Genomic DNA, 17288 nt, shown 5'->3' on the forward strand with positions numbered 1-17288 from the left:
TCTAACTTTTGCTGGTTCTGATGAAAGGGTCAATGATCTTTCCTCTGTTACCCCTCCACAGATGCTGCCTGTCCTGCTGAGGATTTCCAACATTTTCTGTTTGTAATTAAAGAATTAAACATCTTCCTTAGTTGTAAATCACTAGACATTGTTATAATGTGAACTAACCAAATTCTAAAACACTTTTTATTCATCTTGTTAATTAGGATTTTTCTTTGTTTAAATTGGAATGAGCTTAAATTCAAATTCTGTCAACATTTTAATTGTATGTACAAATTTTGCTTGTTCCAAAAAATTGCCAAATGCTTTTCTCTTATCTGTCTCTTTCTGAAATGCAGTTGCACAGGAACAACTAGCCCTCCTGATGCTGGTCTGTTTTTAATTCATTCTTGGGATGTAGGCATCGCTAGATAGGCCAGTATTTACAGCCCTTACTATTTGCCCTTGAGAAGGTGGTGGTGAGCCGTCTTCCATCAGGTGGACATAATAAATGGCTATTTTTCATGTGACACAAGATGGTGAATGTTACCATTCATAGACAAATAGCCTGCCACCAGGCCTGACCATAACCTTGTTTGCACTTTGTTATGGTGTAGGCATAATTAAAAGTAAAAACCCTGGCCATCTTTTCATTTCCTTACTCCAGACAATTGAGACCCATTGTCTAACTCAATCGCATCAGGGATTAAACCAGGGATCCTTTGTGGCTTGCAGTAGTACACTGAATTGCACAACTGACCTATTAACTGTGCAAAAAGGGGAATGCATCCAACTCCTAAAGTGGAAGGTGATCTTTCTTAGTCCCAGTAATTTTCTCCATTGTTTATTCTACCTTTTTTATGTATTTTACAGGAATGTTTACCCTCACAGAAGTTGCATCTCTTAATGACATACAGGCAACCTATCGAATCCTGAAGCCATGGTGGGATGTATTCATGGATTATTTAGCCATTGTAATGTTGATGGTAGCTATCTTTGCGGGCACCATGCAGCTGACCAAAGATCAAGTCGTGTGTCTTCCTGAGCCCCTATCAGATGAGAGGTCGGAAACCCAGCGCAGTGTCACTGAGAGCCCTGCGAAAGGTCCCAAAACATCTGTCGTACCAGATTTAGAAAGCGTTACGTCTTCAAGGGGGAGCCGGAATCATGCTACTAGGGGAGCATTTGAAAGCATGTCTACAATAACCGTTGACCTACCTGATGACGTACAAAAAGGCCCTTTCAACTTTGGGCGCCCAACGAACTTGGAGTACCAGCAATATATTTTCATCAATCAGATGTGCTATCATATGGCCTTGCCTTGGTACTCCAAATACTTTCCCTACCTTGCTCTAATCCATACACTCATCCTGATGGTCAGTAGCAATTTCTGGTTCAAGTACCCCAAGACCAGTTCAAAGATCGAACACTTTGTTTCTATACTGGGCAAGTGTTTTGAGTCTCCCTGGACCACAAAAGCACTCTCTGAAACTGCGTGCGAGGACTCGGAGGAGAACAAGCAGCGCTTTAAGACCTCTGTGGCAAAGCATTTATCAACTGGCAGCGAGGAAGAAAGCCCTTGCTCCAGCACACCCATGATATCCAGGACTGGGCCTAAATTTTCAGCTGAGAAGCCAGTCATTGAAGTTCCCAGCATGACTATTTTGGACAAGAAAGATGGGGAGCAGGCCAAAGCCCTTTTTGAGAAAGTTCGTAAGTTCCGTGCTCATGTTGAAGACAGTGATTTGATATATAAACTCTATGTTGTCCAGACAGTCATAAAGACAGTGAAGTTAGTGTTTATTTTATGTTATACACTTACTTTTGTGACTTCTATAAAGTTTTATCATGTCTGCAAACCAGAGATAGAACATTTGACTGGATATACTCAATTTTATTGTACTCACAACATGGCTTTTATGCTGCGAAAATTATTAATTAGTTACATTGCACTCATATGTGTTTATGGACTGGTTTGTATGTATACTTTGTTTTGGCTGTTTAGGCGGCCCTTAAAGGAATACTCGTTTGAAAAGGTCCGTGAAGAAAGTAGCTTTAGTGACATTCCAGATGTTAAAAATGACTTTGCATTTCTGCTGCATATGGTTGATCAATATGACCAACTTTACTCGAAGCGCTTTGGAGTCTTCCTGTCAGAGGTGAGTGAAAACAAACTGCGGGAGCTCAGTTTGAACCACGAATGGACTTATGAAAAACTCAAACAGCATGTCTCTAGGAACCCTCAGGAGAAGCAGGAGCTACACCTCTTCATGCTTTCCGGGGTGCCCGATGCTGTGTTCGACATGACAGAGCTGGAGGTACTGAAGCTAGAGCTGATTCCTGAGGCAAAGATTCCTGCCAAAATTTCCCAAATGACAAATCTTCAGGAATTGCACCTTTACCATTGCCCCGCTAAAGTGGAGCAAACTGCCTTCAGCTTCCTCCGGGACCACCTTAGGTATCTGCACATCAAGTTCACTGATGTTGCAGAAATTCCCACCTGGGTCTATTTGCTTAAAAACCTGCGTGAACTGTACCTAGTTGGTAATCTGAACTCTGAAAATAATAAGATGATAGCTCTAGAGTCACTTCGAGAATTAAAACACCTGAAGATCTTGCATCTGAAGAGTAATCTGACCAAAGTTCCTTCAAACATCACTGATGTTGCGCCCCACCTCATCGCGCTGCTGGTTCACAATGATGGAACGAAACTTTTAGTACTGAACAGCTTGAAGAAGATGATCAATCTAACCGAGCTGGAACTGCAGAACTGTGAACTGGAACGGATCCCACATGCCATTTTCAGCTTGACCAACTTGCAGGAACTGGACTTGAAATCCAACAACATTCGCACAATCGAAGAGGTGATAAGTTTTCAACATCTGAAGCGCTTGACATGCCTTAAGCTTTGGCACAATAAAATCATCACCATCCCTTCATCCATCAGCCTGGTGAAGAACCTCGAGCTGCTTTACCTTTCTCAGAATAAACTGGAGTCTCTCCCAGCGGCTGTCTTCACTTTGCAGAAGTTGAGATATCTGGATGTAAGTCACAATTCCATTGCTGTCATTCCAGTGGAGATCATGTGCCTCCAGAATTTACAGCATTTTGCAATGACGGGAAACAGAGTGGAAATTTTGCCAAAGCAGGTTTTTAAGTGCACAAAGTTGCGGGTTTTGAACGTGGGCCAAAACTGCATCACTTACATTTCAGAAAAGGTTGGCCAGCTGGTGCAGCTCACACAGCTAGAGCTGAGAGGGAACTGTCTGGACAGACTTCCAGCAGATTTAGTCCACTGCCGCCTTCTGAAGAAAAGTGGGCTTGTCGTTGAGGATCACCTCTTTGACACCCTGCCCTCTGAGGTTAAAGACCTCTTTAATCAAGACTTTAACTCAAACTCAACGTTTGGCACAGGAATATAAATTATTGAGCAAAGCATATGTAGGAGCTTTGGACCTGAATGTTTGTTTGCTCGTTAACTGGAAAAAAAATGTATAAATTAGATCAAGGTACTTAAAACATGGCAACTGTTTAAAAACTAGATAAGGTGATGCTGGTTTTTTGCCCTGAAAAAGCGCTCAAATCATTGTAATAAATTGTAACCAATTAATTAACTGTTGGTCACTGGTTGTCTTATACAAGTCTGTCAATGACTGAATATTTGTTCATGTATCCATGTTTGTAAATGGGTGTGATTTTAATTTATTCCTGACACTTCATTTTTCATAACCTGTTGAAGACTGCTCTCTAGCCACTCCAAATGCATGGCCTCTTTCAGTTTTGCTGCTAATCTGGCCATTACAAAATTTGTGAGTGAGCACCAGTGCATCTTAAACACTACTTTATTTTCCTTCTTGCGGGAGCCAGCAAACTGGCTCCTCTCCTTTACAAGCCCAATTAAGATCAGAAGTTTGTCATGATGGACATAAACCCGTATTTTGTCTCTGGTATCACATCACCTGTTTGTAGTCTGTATTTCTGTAGGAAGAGAGTTAAGTTCCAGGCTCTAAACTGTGTGGATTTAGCACAGAATGTGCCAATATCTAACTCCTAGCACCAATTTCAGCTGTTTCTAAATAAAAGAAAACAAATTTACTTCAAAGTAATTGGTTTTTTTTGCTTGATATGAAGAAGGAAGGCCTAAGGAGTCTAATTTCATTACCAGGGCCCCTTCCACATGTGCTATTCACCTCAATAAGTCAAATATACCTATTGATTCATTGAGAAGGTGCCTTCAGCCTAGAAAATTGTGGAAACCGGTCATTCCTGACCTCGACTCACATTCCCAGATATCCCTCTGATGAAATACAATAAGGGTGTATCTAGACACATGTCCCATTCAGCGTCTCTGTGCAATTTTATAGTAGTGCTTCATGTTGGCCTTCACAGCAATCATCAGGCAGAGTTTGAACCAGGAGGGGGAAAAAAAGCATGAATACTGGCAACTTTTCCCCCTACTTGGCCAGCTCTAAATCAATCTGCAGATTCACAGGTTTCTGCGTAAATGAATGGGGTTGCTCTGGGATCCACCTTGGTTCTCCTCCAATATATGTCATGCTTGGCTCTGGAGGAGACATGAAATTATACCAAATGATTCGCTTAAATCAAAGATCCCTCCCAGCAGAGAGATGATATCTTCAATACATAAGAGAAACACATTCTCTGGCCTTTTCTTCCAAGTGTTGGAAAATCCCGGTCATGCTTTTATTGCATCGTAGTGGTTAGCTGGCATGTGCATAAGAATTCAGAAACACAATAAAAGCAGTTTGTTATTAAGAAAAATATAATTACAAATTATCAGCTCTGTGGCTTAGCAATTGGCATGAGCTACAGAACTGTACGGATGAGACGGATCCCAGATCCTAGTTAAAGCTGCTGTAGAATTCCTACAAGTTGATTTCTGTGTCCCCGCCTTAAGGACAAGAGCCTTTACTGAATCTGCCACAGGACATCAGCTGGAGGTCTGTGTGGGGAACTGCTTAATGCTGGTGGAGTTTCCGTGCACCAACTCCCTTTGCAATTGAATAGTCGATAGCACTCAAAACTTGGGCAAGGTATGTTGATATCTGGAAGAGAGGGTGAGAATGTGGGAGAATTTGGATGGGGGAATGGGGAATTGAACTTGAAAAGAGATCATTATCCTCTCACATGATGAGTGTACAAATAGGACAACAGCATAGGCTGATGCTTCCAACTGTTCAAAACTACATCTTGGAAATAGATTGCAATTATATAGTACCTTTCAGGTCTTCAACATGTCCCAAAGTACTTCATAGACAATGAATCAGTAATCACTGGCATAATGTAAGTATTGAATCATAGAATTGTTACAGCGCAGAAGGAGGCCATTCAGCCCATGTCTGCATTGGCTCTCCGAATGAGTAATTCATTTAGTACCACTCCCTCACCTCTTCATAATCCATTCTTCCTTTTCAGATAACTGTCTAATTCCCTTTTTGAATGTCTCAATTGAACATGCCTCCACCCCAAACTCAAGTAGTGCATTCTAGACCTTAACCGCTCGCTGTGTGAAAAAGTTTTTCTCATATTTCTTTTACCAATTAGTTTAAATCTGTGCCCTCTCGTTCATGATCCTTTCACGAGTAGCAACTGCTTTGCCCTATATACCCTGTCCAGACTGCTCATGATTTTAAATACCTGTCAAATCTCCTCTCGGCCTTCTCTTCTCGGAGGAAAACAGTCCTAATGTAACCAATCTATCTTCATAACTGAAGTTCCTCATCCTAAGAATCATTTTTGTGAATCTTTTCTTCACTCTGTCCATTGCCTTTTAGATGAAGCAATGAGCATAATCTAGTCACTAAAAGTCTAAAATAAAAACCAACGTACAACCAGTCCATCAGCATGTGGAAATACAAAAGCTTAATGCTGAAGTATTAAGGTCCAGACCTTCTGTTGGAGCTGAGTATTTCTGATCAAGTACCCAACATATCCTTTCTCTTTACGGCCCTTCACAGATCTGATGTTTATTTCCAGCATCTAGACTTATCTAAACGTAGACATTGCTTTTGGTGATACCAATAGATAGTCTTTTAACTACTATTGCATAATCATTTGGTGGTAACACCACTATTAAAACAGTGAATTGAGGAATGTTTTACAAACATGTTTATTGTTTGTCCTTTATCACCAATATTAATACCTGGGCCCTAGATTGAGGTCTTTACAACCTTCAGACCGAGCGACAAAAAGCTGCAAATAATCTGCAATTAAGAAGACTTGCATTCTGAAAAAGATGAAATAAAGTCAAAAAATGTGTGCTAGGTTGTAGATATTGGAGGAATGTCCTGCGCATCACGTTAAATGAGGTTTTCTTTTAGTTGACATTCTGTGCCTGAATCTTAGTAAAATTCAGCACAGTTTATTTAAGCACAAAGTGCAATCAAAAAAAAACTTAGTGATAGGACAGCAGATGGTTTATTTAGTGACCTGTCATGATGGAAGCCATGGTGGATGCATTAAAATGGAAGCTAGATAAACACATGAGGGAGAAAGGACTTAACGGATATACTGAAAGGGTTGGAGCAATATAAGGTGGGAGGAGGCTCGTGTGGAGTATTAAAGCTGGCCTGAATAAGTTAGATTGACCTATTTCTGTGCTGTAAGTTCTATGTAACTCTATGTAAGAATTCAGGGAATCCAGCTAGTGTATTGAGTCCTTGTGCTGACCGATGCTATGTGTTCTCCTATTGAGCTTGCTTACATATCAGATCTATGGTGCAGCGATCAGTAGTTATCAATAACCCTGTTCGGTTGAGCACAAAATTGGCTTTGCAGACACTTTGAGAAAATTCCCGCTTGGTTAACACGGAAGCCAAGAGCTTTTAGTGGCCACGATTGAAGAGGAAATGTGCTGAAAGAATTCTGGGTAAAGTGCCACACTCTGTGCTGCACAGGTTTATTTTAATGTGCGTGTTTTAATATATGAATGCAAAGCCATGACAACTGCGTGCGAGAACATATTTATCTTTTTAAAAAATGGCATTTGGCAACATTCTAAGCACAGATGAAAAAATGCAAGTGGCCCAAATTCAGGTCCAGAATGTTAGTTATTACCCTGTTTAAATTGAACAATGACCACTTTTTAAAAGCTAGAATACAATTAGGCACGGTGGGCAAAAGACATTTTTATATATAGAACAATTGAAATTTTAATTGTAGTGCAAATACAATGCACCCAATATTTTTCTGAAGCTTTTTTAATGACCTGAATGAATGTGAATCCACAATCGTGGCCTGTTTGTTTCAACCCTACTGCATTGTGAACTTTATTGGTTTTTGCCACTGCACGATTTCCTCATGGATGTTTGAAAGATATCGTGGTAGAAATTGGTCTCTGGCGGTGATTTGAAATGGCCATTATTAAATCAACTGGCCATTATACACATAGCCTAATATTCTGTTCTATTATAGTCAATGGAATTAAATATCAAGCACTGCATTGAACAAGTGGTCGACTGTATTCTGCCTGTTTTGCACCACCTCTGGATGAATTTCTATCCCATAGTTTACAATTAGTCCTACCATAGTAACTTCAAAAGAAACTTGAACAATGTCGGTCTTGTTCTTGCATGCCTGTATAATTAATATTCCATTTGGTTACCAGAAGCCAATTATTTCTTCTTTTAAGCTGTAATTTGGAACATGTCTTGTTGAATTTTAGGCAAAATGTTGCTGTCGTAAAGGCAACACACTATTAATTGCTAATCAAACCAGTCTCAGTTGTTTTCAGAACACAATAAAGGTGCTTAAAATGTTCATTTACTGCATCCTGCTAATGCAGCCAGGACATTTGTTACCAGGTCATGACTGCCCTCTAGTGCAAATACAATGGCATGGTCAGTGAATTGTACCAGAAAGTGTGGCTTCTACCTCCAACTATGTCTGTGAGCCTACAGACGCCCAAAAAGACCAAAACCAATATCTATTTGCCTGCGTCACTGACCAGAAATGTAGTGAGTTTGAAAGTGAGGTGATTTGTTTTTTTCCTATGGAGTAGATTCTTATCACATTAAAATTCACCATTTGTACAAAATGTTAAAATGCAGTTTCCTGATGACCTGCAGAACTGAAATCAAATTGGCCAGCCAGTCAGTATTGGACTATTGCTTAATTAACTCAAAATGGCAAAAATTCTGCCTTTTCTATTGGAGTCTTATTAAGATGAGTTACAGCTAGTTTCTAATGTTGGTGGCTTTTAGAAGTGATTTTTTTATTTTGTTACTTGAAAATGGTCCTGTTTTGATGCACAATGTTATCTGCAGTAGGAAATGGCAGACAAAGAAAGCTGTCTAGATCCAATCTGAATGCCCAAGTGTTCATGATGCATTGTGAGCCTGTAGTTTACTAGTTTTATTGGTAATTAGGGGGGAGATGGTAGCATAGTGGTAATGTCACTAGGCTACTAATCCAGAGGCTCAGGCTTTGGGGAGATGGGTTCAAATCCTACCACAGCAGGTGGTGGAATTTAAATTCTATTAATAAAATCTCTAATATAGAGCTAGTCTCAGGAATGGTAACCATGAAACTATCATTGATTGTCGTAAAAACCCATCTGGTTCACTAATTTCCTTTAGGAAAGGAAATCTGCCATCCTTACCTGGTCTGGCCTACATGTAACTCTAGATCCACAGTAGTATAGTTGACACTAAACTGCCCTCTGAAATGGCCTAGCAAATCACTCAGTTCTAGGGCAATTAGGGATGGGCAATAAATGCTGGCCTTGCCAGTGATGCCCACACACTGTAATAGGACCTATTCCTGCCAAAGTGGGTCTTTTTTTCAGTTTTTCCACTCTGAGCTTCAAAGATGTATAGAACCTATATTGTGCTGATAAGGGCTGCAAAAACAATTGCAGAAATTAGGTAGGGACAGTTGGCCTTATATAGGCCATTTTTTGTTTGATGTTGCCATCTATGATTTCATTTTTTGCTGTTATTGCTGCTTATATTAAGCAATCCTGAACAGCACATCCAACATTTGGAGATCCTTTTGAATTTGCACATTTCATAACAGTGAACAAAAGCTAATTGTGTGTTGAATCAGCTCCCATTTGCTACGGGGACTGAGATATAACAGTCGGTGTTGGGATTGATAATGCACAGTCTGCAACAACCTTGTAAACTTGAGTGGATTCTATCAGTTTAATTTTCTAACCCATCAGATTTTGGTTTAGCCAATTCAACAGTGCCAACTCTTAAGAAACAGTCAAGCTACTGGAGAAGTCATGAAGAACAATGAAGAATATAACATTTCAAATTAGGATTTTTTTATTGTAAATTTAGGGAAAAAGCACTTGAGCATCAAGATAATGACACACCAAACTGTATTATGGAATTATAAGAATACAAATAAAGATGATAATTAAAATGATTTTTGTTTATTTACTTATTCATTGCAAAATCAACTCATCCGATTATTTGTCATTCCCTATTTTTCACCTTCTGTTTGATTAGCTTGATAGATCCTGAGAAAGCACCTTCTGGACACGCACATGAAAAAGCCACCATGACATGGGTTTTAGGGGGAGGTGCAGTGCTGCAGTGGTAATGTTACTGGACTAGTAATCTAGAGGCCAAGACTAATGCTTTGGGGACAACAATTAATAAATCTGGAATGTAAAGTTAATCTCAGTGATGGTGACCAGGAAACTATCATCAATTGTTGTAAAAACCCATCTGGTGCACTAATGTCCTTTTAGGGAAGGAAATCTGTCATCCTTACTTGGTCTGCCCTACATGTGACTCCAGACCCAATGGTAATATGATTGACTCTTAACTGCCCTCTGAAATCGCCTAGCAAGCCACTCCATTCAAGGGCAATTAGGGATGGGCAACAAATGCTGGCCTTGCCAGTAACACACACATCCCATGAAAGAAAAAAAAATAGATAGACAATGCTTTACTCCTCAGAACTTGCCTTGACCCTTTTCATTTTCCCCAAACTAAAACTTCAACGCTCATTCTATCCTCTTGCACCAAAAATGGGTGGGGGGTGGGTAGGGGGTAAGTACTTTGACGAAGGATTAGATAGACTGGGGCTGTTTTCCTTAGAACAGAGGAGGCTGAGGGGAGATTTGATTGAGGTGTACAAGGTTATGAGGGGACCAGATAGGGTGGATAGAAAGGACCTATTTTCCTTAGCAGAGAGGGCAAAGACTAGGGAGCTAAAGTGATTGGTAGAAGGATTAGAAGGGAGTTGAGGAAAAATGTTTTCACCCAGAGGGCAATAGGGGTCTGAAACTCACTGCCTGAAAGGGTAGTGGAGGCAGAAACCCTCAACTCATTTTAAAGGTGTCTGGATATGCACCTGAAGTCCTATAACCTCCAGGGCTACGGACCAAGTGCTGGAAAATGATATTAGGCTGGGGCTTGTTTTTTGGCCAGGGCAGACATGATGGGCAGAATGGCTTTGTTCTGTGCCATACATTTTTCTATATTTTCTAAATTTTCCAAATAACTGAAAAGGAGGAATGTGCAGGGATGTGGTGAGAGGACAGGGGAGCGGCAGTACGTGAATTGCTCCTTGGGAGAGGCAGCATAGACACAACAGACCGAATGGCCTTCCTCTGTGCTGTAACAATTCTAAACATATTACTTTCACCATTTGGGTAGTTAGTTGGCAGAGCAGAACGCTGCCTATAATAGAGCCCGTCCAATTTTTCATTTCCAAATAAAAATGATGTGGGTTCGACAAGGGAGAGGGGTATTCTGCTCTGCCATTTGACTGCCCAAGCAGTAACGGTGAACATTGCCTCCATTTTCTCCAGTTTATGAGACTATGTTAGATTAGACAGACATTAACACTGGACTGCAAGCACAATTCCTTACGCTTTTTCTCGTCTTCCCAAGAGGCTAAGGTGTTAGCACCGGTCAACAATCCTTCAGGAAACTACTTAAGCAGTCCATTTTCTGAATAAACAATGAGAGCTAACCCTTCAGATTGTCACAGTAGCAACTGGTCTTATCCTCCAGTGATAGCCATGTAAAGGGCGAATCAGGTACATGTAACAAGAGCTTTCAACATTGGAATTTTCCATTCAGTACAGAGTTGTATAATATGCCTTTGGCAATGATCCATGCACTACATTGTGCTCATCAAAAGCAAGTTAATTGCCACCATAGCACAATCAGCACTTTTGTACTGAAAGCCTATAGTTAAGAAAAAGTGCGCTTATGACAGGTGTCAGGTAGAAAATACAATTGAGAACCAACAGGAATACAGAAGGTTCAGAGGGGAGGTGAAAAAGCACATTAGAGAAGCGAAGAGGGATTATGAGTAAAGACTGGCAGCTAATATAAAGGGGAATCCCTAAGTCTTCTATAGGCATATAAATGGTAAAAGGGCTGTAAAAGGAGGAGTAGGGCCGATTATGGACCTAAAAGGGAATTTACACATGGACGAAGGGGCCATGGCTGAGGTATTAAATGAATACTTTGCATCCGTATTTACCAAGGAGGTAGATGCTACCCAGGTCATGGTGACAGACAGGAAACTCTGTCATTAGAAGGGTTCAAAATTGATAAGCAGTAAGTGTTGAATAGACTATCAGTACTTAAAGTTGATAAGGCACTGGGACCGGATGAGATGCATCCAAGCATATTGAAGGAAGTGAGAGTAGAAATCGCAGAGGCACTGTCCATAATCTTTCAGTATTCCCTAGACTCAGCAGTGGCGTCAGAGGACTGGAAAATTGCAAACATTACGCTCTTGTTCAAAAAAGGTTGTAAGGATGAGCCCAGCAATTACAGACCAGTCAGTTTAACTTCAGTAGTGGGCAAGATTCTAGAAACAATTATTCGGGATAGAATTAGTAGTCACATGGAAAAATGTGGGTTGATAAGGAAGAGCCAGCATGGATTTCTAAGGAAGAAATTATGTTTAACTAACTTGCTAGAGTTTTTTAAAGAGGTAATAGAAAAAGTTGATGAGGGTAATGCTGTTGATGTGGTGTACATGGACTTTGAATAGGCATTTGACACAGTGCCACACAACCAACTTGCGAGATAAGTTATTGCTCATAGGATAAAAAGGACAGTAGCAATGTGCATACAAAATTGAAAAATAGGAAACAGAGTAATGGTCATTGGACATTTTTCGGGCTGGAGGAAGGTTTGTAGTGGCATTCCCAGGGGTCCGTATTGGGACCCTTGCTTTTCCTGATGTATATTAATGATCTAGATCTTGGGTATGCAGGGGACAATTTCAAAGTTTGTGGATGATATGAAGCTTGGGAGTGTTGTGAACTGCAAGGAGGACGGTGTGAAACTTCAAGAGGACATAGATAAGTTGGTGGGGTGGGCAGATAGGTGACAGATTAAGTTCAATGCGGAGAAGTGTGAGGTGATGCATTTTGGTAGGAAGAACATGGACAGACAATATAAAATAAGGGTGAAATTTTGAAGGGGGTGCAGGAGCAGAAAGACTTGGATGTATATGTGTATAGATCATTGAAGGTGGCAGGACAGGTGGAGAGAGCAGTTAATAAAGCATAGGGGCATAGAGTACAAGAGCAGGGAGGTTATGCTGAATTTATATAAGACACTCGTTAGACCTCAGCTAGAATATTGTGTACAGTTCTGGGCACCATGTTATAGGAAGGATGTGAACACATTGGAGAGAGCACAGAAGAGGTTTACAAGAATGGTTCCAGGGATGAGAAACTTCAGCTATGAGGATAGATTAGAGAGGTTTGGACTGTTCTCCTTGGAGAGAAGAAGGCTAAGAGGAGATTTAAGAGAGATGTTCAAAATCATGAGGGGGCTGGACAGTAGATAGGGAGAAACTGTTTTCCACTTGTAAAAGGATCAAGGATGAGAGGGCACAGATTTAAAGTGATTTGCAAAAGAAGCAAGTGTGACGTGAGAAAAAACTTTTTCACACAGCAAGTGGTTCAGGTCTGGAATGCACTGCCTGGAACTGTGTGGAGGCAGGTTCAATCAAGGCATTCAAGAGGACATTAGATGATTATTTGAATAGAAACAATGTGCAAGGGTACGGGGAAAAGGCAGGTCATAATGCTCATTTGGAGAGCTAGTTGGTTACAACAAAGGTTTAAGTTTCTTTTTCACGAGGATATGCCCTTTCCAAATCCGAATGTAATTAACTATTTAAGCTTGAACAATAAGGAGTCAATCAAACAAGGTTTTCTTGAGTCAAAGAAAGAGCAAATTTATTAAGCCCTTAACCTGAGAAAAATAATAAAAATGCGATGTCAGGCCTTTATGCAGTCATTCGGGCACACACACACACATGCAGTTATCAGAAATAAGGGGAGTTAGAGTCCAAGTAAAAAAAGGTAAAAGAATATATGGTTAAGTGTCGTTTGATTGTCCTTGAGGCATAGATTTTAAACACTGTGGCTGTCTTAAGTCAGCTGGTTTCTTGGATGCAGTCAGATGTAGAAGATGTTGCAATTATTATGAGGTCTTGTTTCGCTGGTAGGTTTCTAGTAGAGTCAGCTTCTCGAACCAGGTGACCCACTTATTCCAAAAGAGAAAGAGGGGGAGAAAGCAGCCTGTTTCCTCTGCTGAAGGCTTTCTTGACAGCACTGTGTCATTTGTAACCTCTCTCTAGTGGCTGGGCAGTCTTGCCCTGAAATACTTCACCCATTGTGTATTTCCAAGAGGTTATGGGCGTATCTGTCTGTGCCAGCTATTGTTTCAACACCCAGTATTTTGCATTTCTAATGTCTCTTTCTTGGATAGTTACGGATTTCCATGGGTGGCTGGATTATAGGAAATGTCTCTCTCTTCACACTCCCCTAAGAGTAATTTGTTTGTTTCTCACCTTCACCTTGGGAATGTGGCCTTGCATTTTTAAGCAGTTTGCTCTGTCTCAGTTCAAATTGCAAAATTTCCAGTCAAGTGAAAGTTGAAAAATCATATTTTCAAAAATAAAGGGGCATAGCCTCACGATGTAACCTGGTCTGGTCTACATGTGACTCCAGGCCAACATGTGAATCCAGATCCACACCAACAACTGCCCTCTGAAATGGCCTAGCAAGCCACTCAGTACAAAGGCAATTAGGAATGGTCAACAAATGCTGGCCCTTGCCAGCAACACCCACACCCCATGAAAGAATAAAGGAAAAAAAATTAGTGGTGCCAAGCAACTCCAGGAGGGAGCTGCTAGGTTGGTATCAGTAGCAAAGGCAGATAGCAGACATGATGGGGCCTGCCACTACCTTGCTGAATATAGCAGGAAAATCCTCAGAGGGTTGGCTGCATTAAAACCATAGGAAGTGGTCATGCAGCCAAAATAAAGGTTGTGCGCTTGACCTGGCGTAAGATGTCCTATGAACCAATATTTTTCAACTATTTAAATCAAACTTTCAGATCTCCCCAGAATGAACTGCTGGGCACAAATGTGCACCAGATTGTTCGAGTTATTACCTTAGAAATGTCCCACACACAACACATATAAAGGTGCAGATTTATCTATGATAGGAAATTTGGACTTTTTCCTGAGTACCCAAGATGAAATGATTGCAAAAGGTCCAAATTGTAACATGTCCATTTTCTGATTCAGAGGCAAGAGTGCTTCCAACTAAGCCAAGCTGACACTTCAAGAGAGATAATAGCCTTGTGGCATGCAAATGATGGTGGTAATTCCAAAAGTGAAAAAAGTCTTATCAGGTGGCTACCTAATCTATTCCCCCCACCCACCCCACCATTTTCAATGAAGTTGCTCCACTCTAGGTATCACTCGGTATTTTATTATTGTGTTTCCGGCTCAAAAGTGAGATATATATTTTTCCATCTCCTCTTAAAAACCTTTTGGAGGTGATTTTATCTAAACCTACCCTGTTTTGCCTGCTGCCTAATTTTATTTTCTATTGAAATCAGCGATCCAGATTTTGCTGCCTATGGCTTTTTCTATTTATCTCGGGTCCAGTTTTTAGCAGTTGTCAGCAGAGACTTTCACTCATACGGTGTCTCTTTGAACTTGTTGCTCTCCACAGGGGATCAATGGTATTTGTGAGCAGGCAAAGCAGCTGAGAGATTCTTAAACCAATCACATTCATGACTCCTAACTAAGACACAGGCTTCAAAGCAGGAAGTTAAAAAATCAGAAATACAAAGAACACTGAAATCTTGTGCAGAAGCAAAATAAAGATTGGGACATATGTGTGGAATTAAGAGAAAGACATAAAAGAGCAAAACAGAAAAAAAATTCTTTTCAAATTCTGCAACATGAATCTTCCTTTGAGGGACTGAGACTCCACATTTATAAAATTAAATTTTGAGGATCAATGAGGTTGTTCAGTAGTAATTATCACTTACTATGCTGTTAAAAACAAAGTTACTCCAGACTGAACAGGTTGTAACTTTTACAGCCATTTTACAGCAAGAATAGTTGATAATTAGCATAAGATATTGCCATGATAGTGATCTTTGTGGAGTTTTTATTGTCGAAGGCTGCAGCGGTGTGTTCTGTGGGGGGAAAGGGTATCACTGATAGTGACTTCCAGATTTCCACCTCTAACTGCATGTCAGGAGTTGCTGTCAGTTTTGCCCAGTAATAACGAAGTACACTGACAGCTTCACCATTATTAGTAAAGCAAAATATGGGGGACTGGAAAGTAAAAGCGGGCTAGATCTAATCAGTTTCCATGAGTGGGTTATGGTTAAAATGATTCTCCACCACCTCACTTTAAAATAATTTATTTCAAAATCCAAGATTTGCAACTTTTTCACAATGCTCCAAGAGGGCCACTCCAAATTCATGTTCAGTACTGGTTAACAATGCAGGTTCCTGTAGTATAATGATTAATGTGGGACTGGGGAAATAGTATGGCCCACATAGTGATGTAGAGAGTCACATGATGGTAGACTGTGTGTAGTAAAATCTGGAAAAGCCAGGATGGAGACAGCACCCATGCATGGCAGTACCTTGGATATGGTTATGGGTTACCAATAAACAGTTCATGTTTAACCATAACCTCCAAACCTCTTAGTGAGACACCAAACAACCTTACAACAGTTCCCCCTAATCTGATTGGTAACAGATATTAATCAGTTGTCTTAAAAATAAATAAACATCCCCTCTAAAATGTCAGAACATAAGAACAGTCAAACTAAACAAATCTAATATCTTCTCTGTTGCCTTCTTGTATTTAAATCATAAATGTGACCATAAAAAATTCATTTATGAAGAAATGACCCCCAAGGATGGTAAAAAATGCTGCAGTACTCAGTTCCAGGGCAGATTTTAATGAACTTAACCTGTGACATCAGCTGGCAAGTGAGTTTTATCTAGGTAATCAGCCACAGTCCAAGAGGGACCATGGACATAACTCTCTATTAAAGAGAGGCGATTGGTTATATAGCTTGAGTGGCACCAATCTGCATCAAGTATGGGGCAGGTAAGGAGGCAGGTCCCAAGTCTACCTCATCCGGACCAGGAATTGAACCCACACTGTTGGTGTTATTCTGAATCACACATTAGCTATCTTTGGCTAACTAAGCTAACCAGTCCCTCGGTGAATTTTTTTAACCTCAGCAATTTTTTTTCAGCTCTCATTTCATCTTTTGAGTTGAAGCACCAAATTCATACTGGAATCTTACATGAAAACCATGGTTGAAAGAGATTCCCACAGAGAAAAAGCTTCCTAATATTATTGTAGGATATTTTAAAGCAGGTTTGTGTATGTGAAGTTATGTATGTATGGTTGATTTAATTGGGCTGGAGATGGATAGACTGCAAGATTTAAATTATCAAAGAGGTGAGGTGTAAAACAGGCATTTAAAATGGAGATGAGTAAAGCTAGGGTGAGGTCAGTAGATATGGTGTGAACTAAATTTGCATTTTTAGATAAGCAGAGAAGTGTTTGATTTTTCAAAGGGACATGGAGAATGTTTACAACTAGTAAGATAAATAAGGCAAGGTTATTACATTGGTGGGGAGGTGACGATATAGTGGTATTGTCATTAAACTAGTAATGCTCTGGGGGAGCTGGGTTCAAATCCCACTGCAGCAGATATTAGAATTTGAATTCATTAAAAATCTAATAATAACCATGAAACCATTGCCAGTTGTTATAACAAACCCATCTGGTTTATTAATGTCCTTTAGGGAAGGAAGTCTGCTGTCCTTACCTGAAATGTGACAGACCCACAGCAATGTGGTTGACTCTTAAGTGCCCTCTGAATTAGGGATGGGCAATAAATGCTGGCCTAGCCAGCAATGCCCACATCCCATGAATAAGTTTTTAAAAATTATTTTTCCCAAAGTGCTGGCCATAATGAACATGAAGATTGTTATATCTGGGAAAAGTAACTTCTAAA

General features: G+C 40.2%; 1 protein-coding gene across 2 annotated transcripts in view; it reads left to right on the forward strand.

Annotated features, from left to right (window-relative positions):
* The window catches only part of LOC144692201 (volume-regulated anion channel subunit LRRC8D-like), an 87824-nt gene extending 83750 nt beyond the window's left edge, over positions 1-4074 (forward strand). For both annotated transcript variants that reach the window (XM_078560764.1, XM_078560765.1), the window contains one exon: positions 853-4074. In XM_078560764.1, coding sequence (XP_078416890.1) covers positions 855-3401 — 2547 coding nt within the window. In that variant the 5' untranslated portion in view covers positions 853-854 and the 3' untranslated portion in view covers positions 3402-4074. The remainder of the gene's footprint in view (positions 1-852) is intronic.
* Positions 4075-17288: the final 13214 nt, after the last annotated feature.

The sequence above is a fragment of the Cetorhinus maximus genome, chromosome 17 (genome assembly GCF_964194155.1).
Source record: "Cetorhinus maximus chromosome 17, sCetMax3.hap1.1, whole genome shotgun sequence".
Taxonomy (NCBI): Eukaryota; Metazoa; Chordata; class Chondrichthyes; order Lamniformes; family Cetorhinidae; genus Cetorhinus; species Cetorhinus maximus.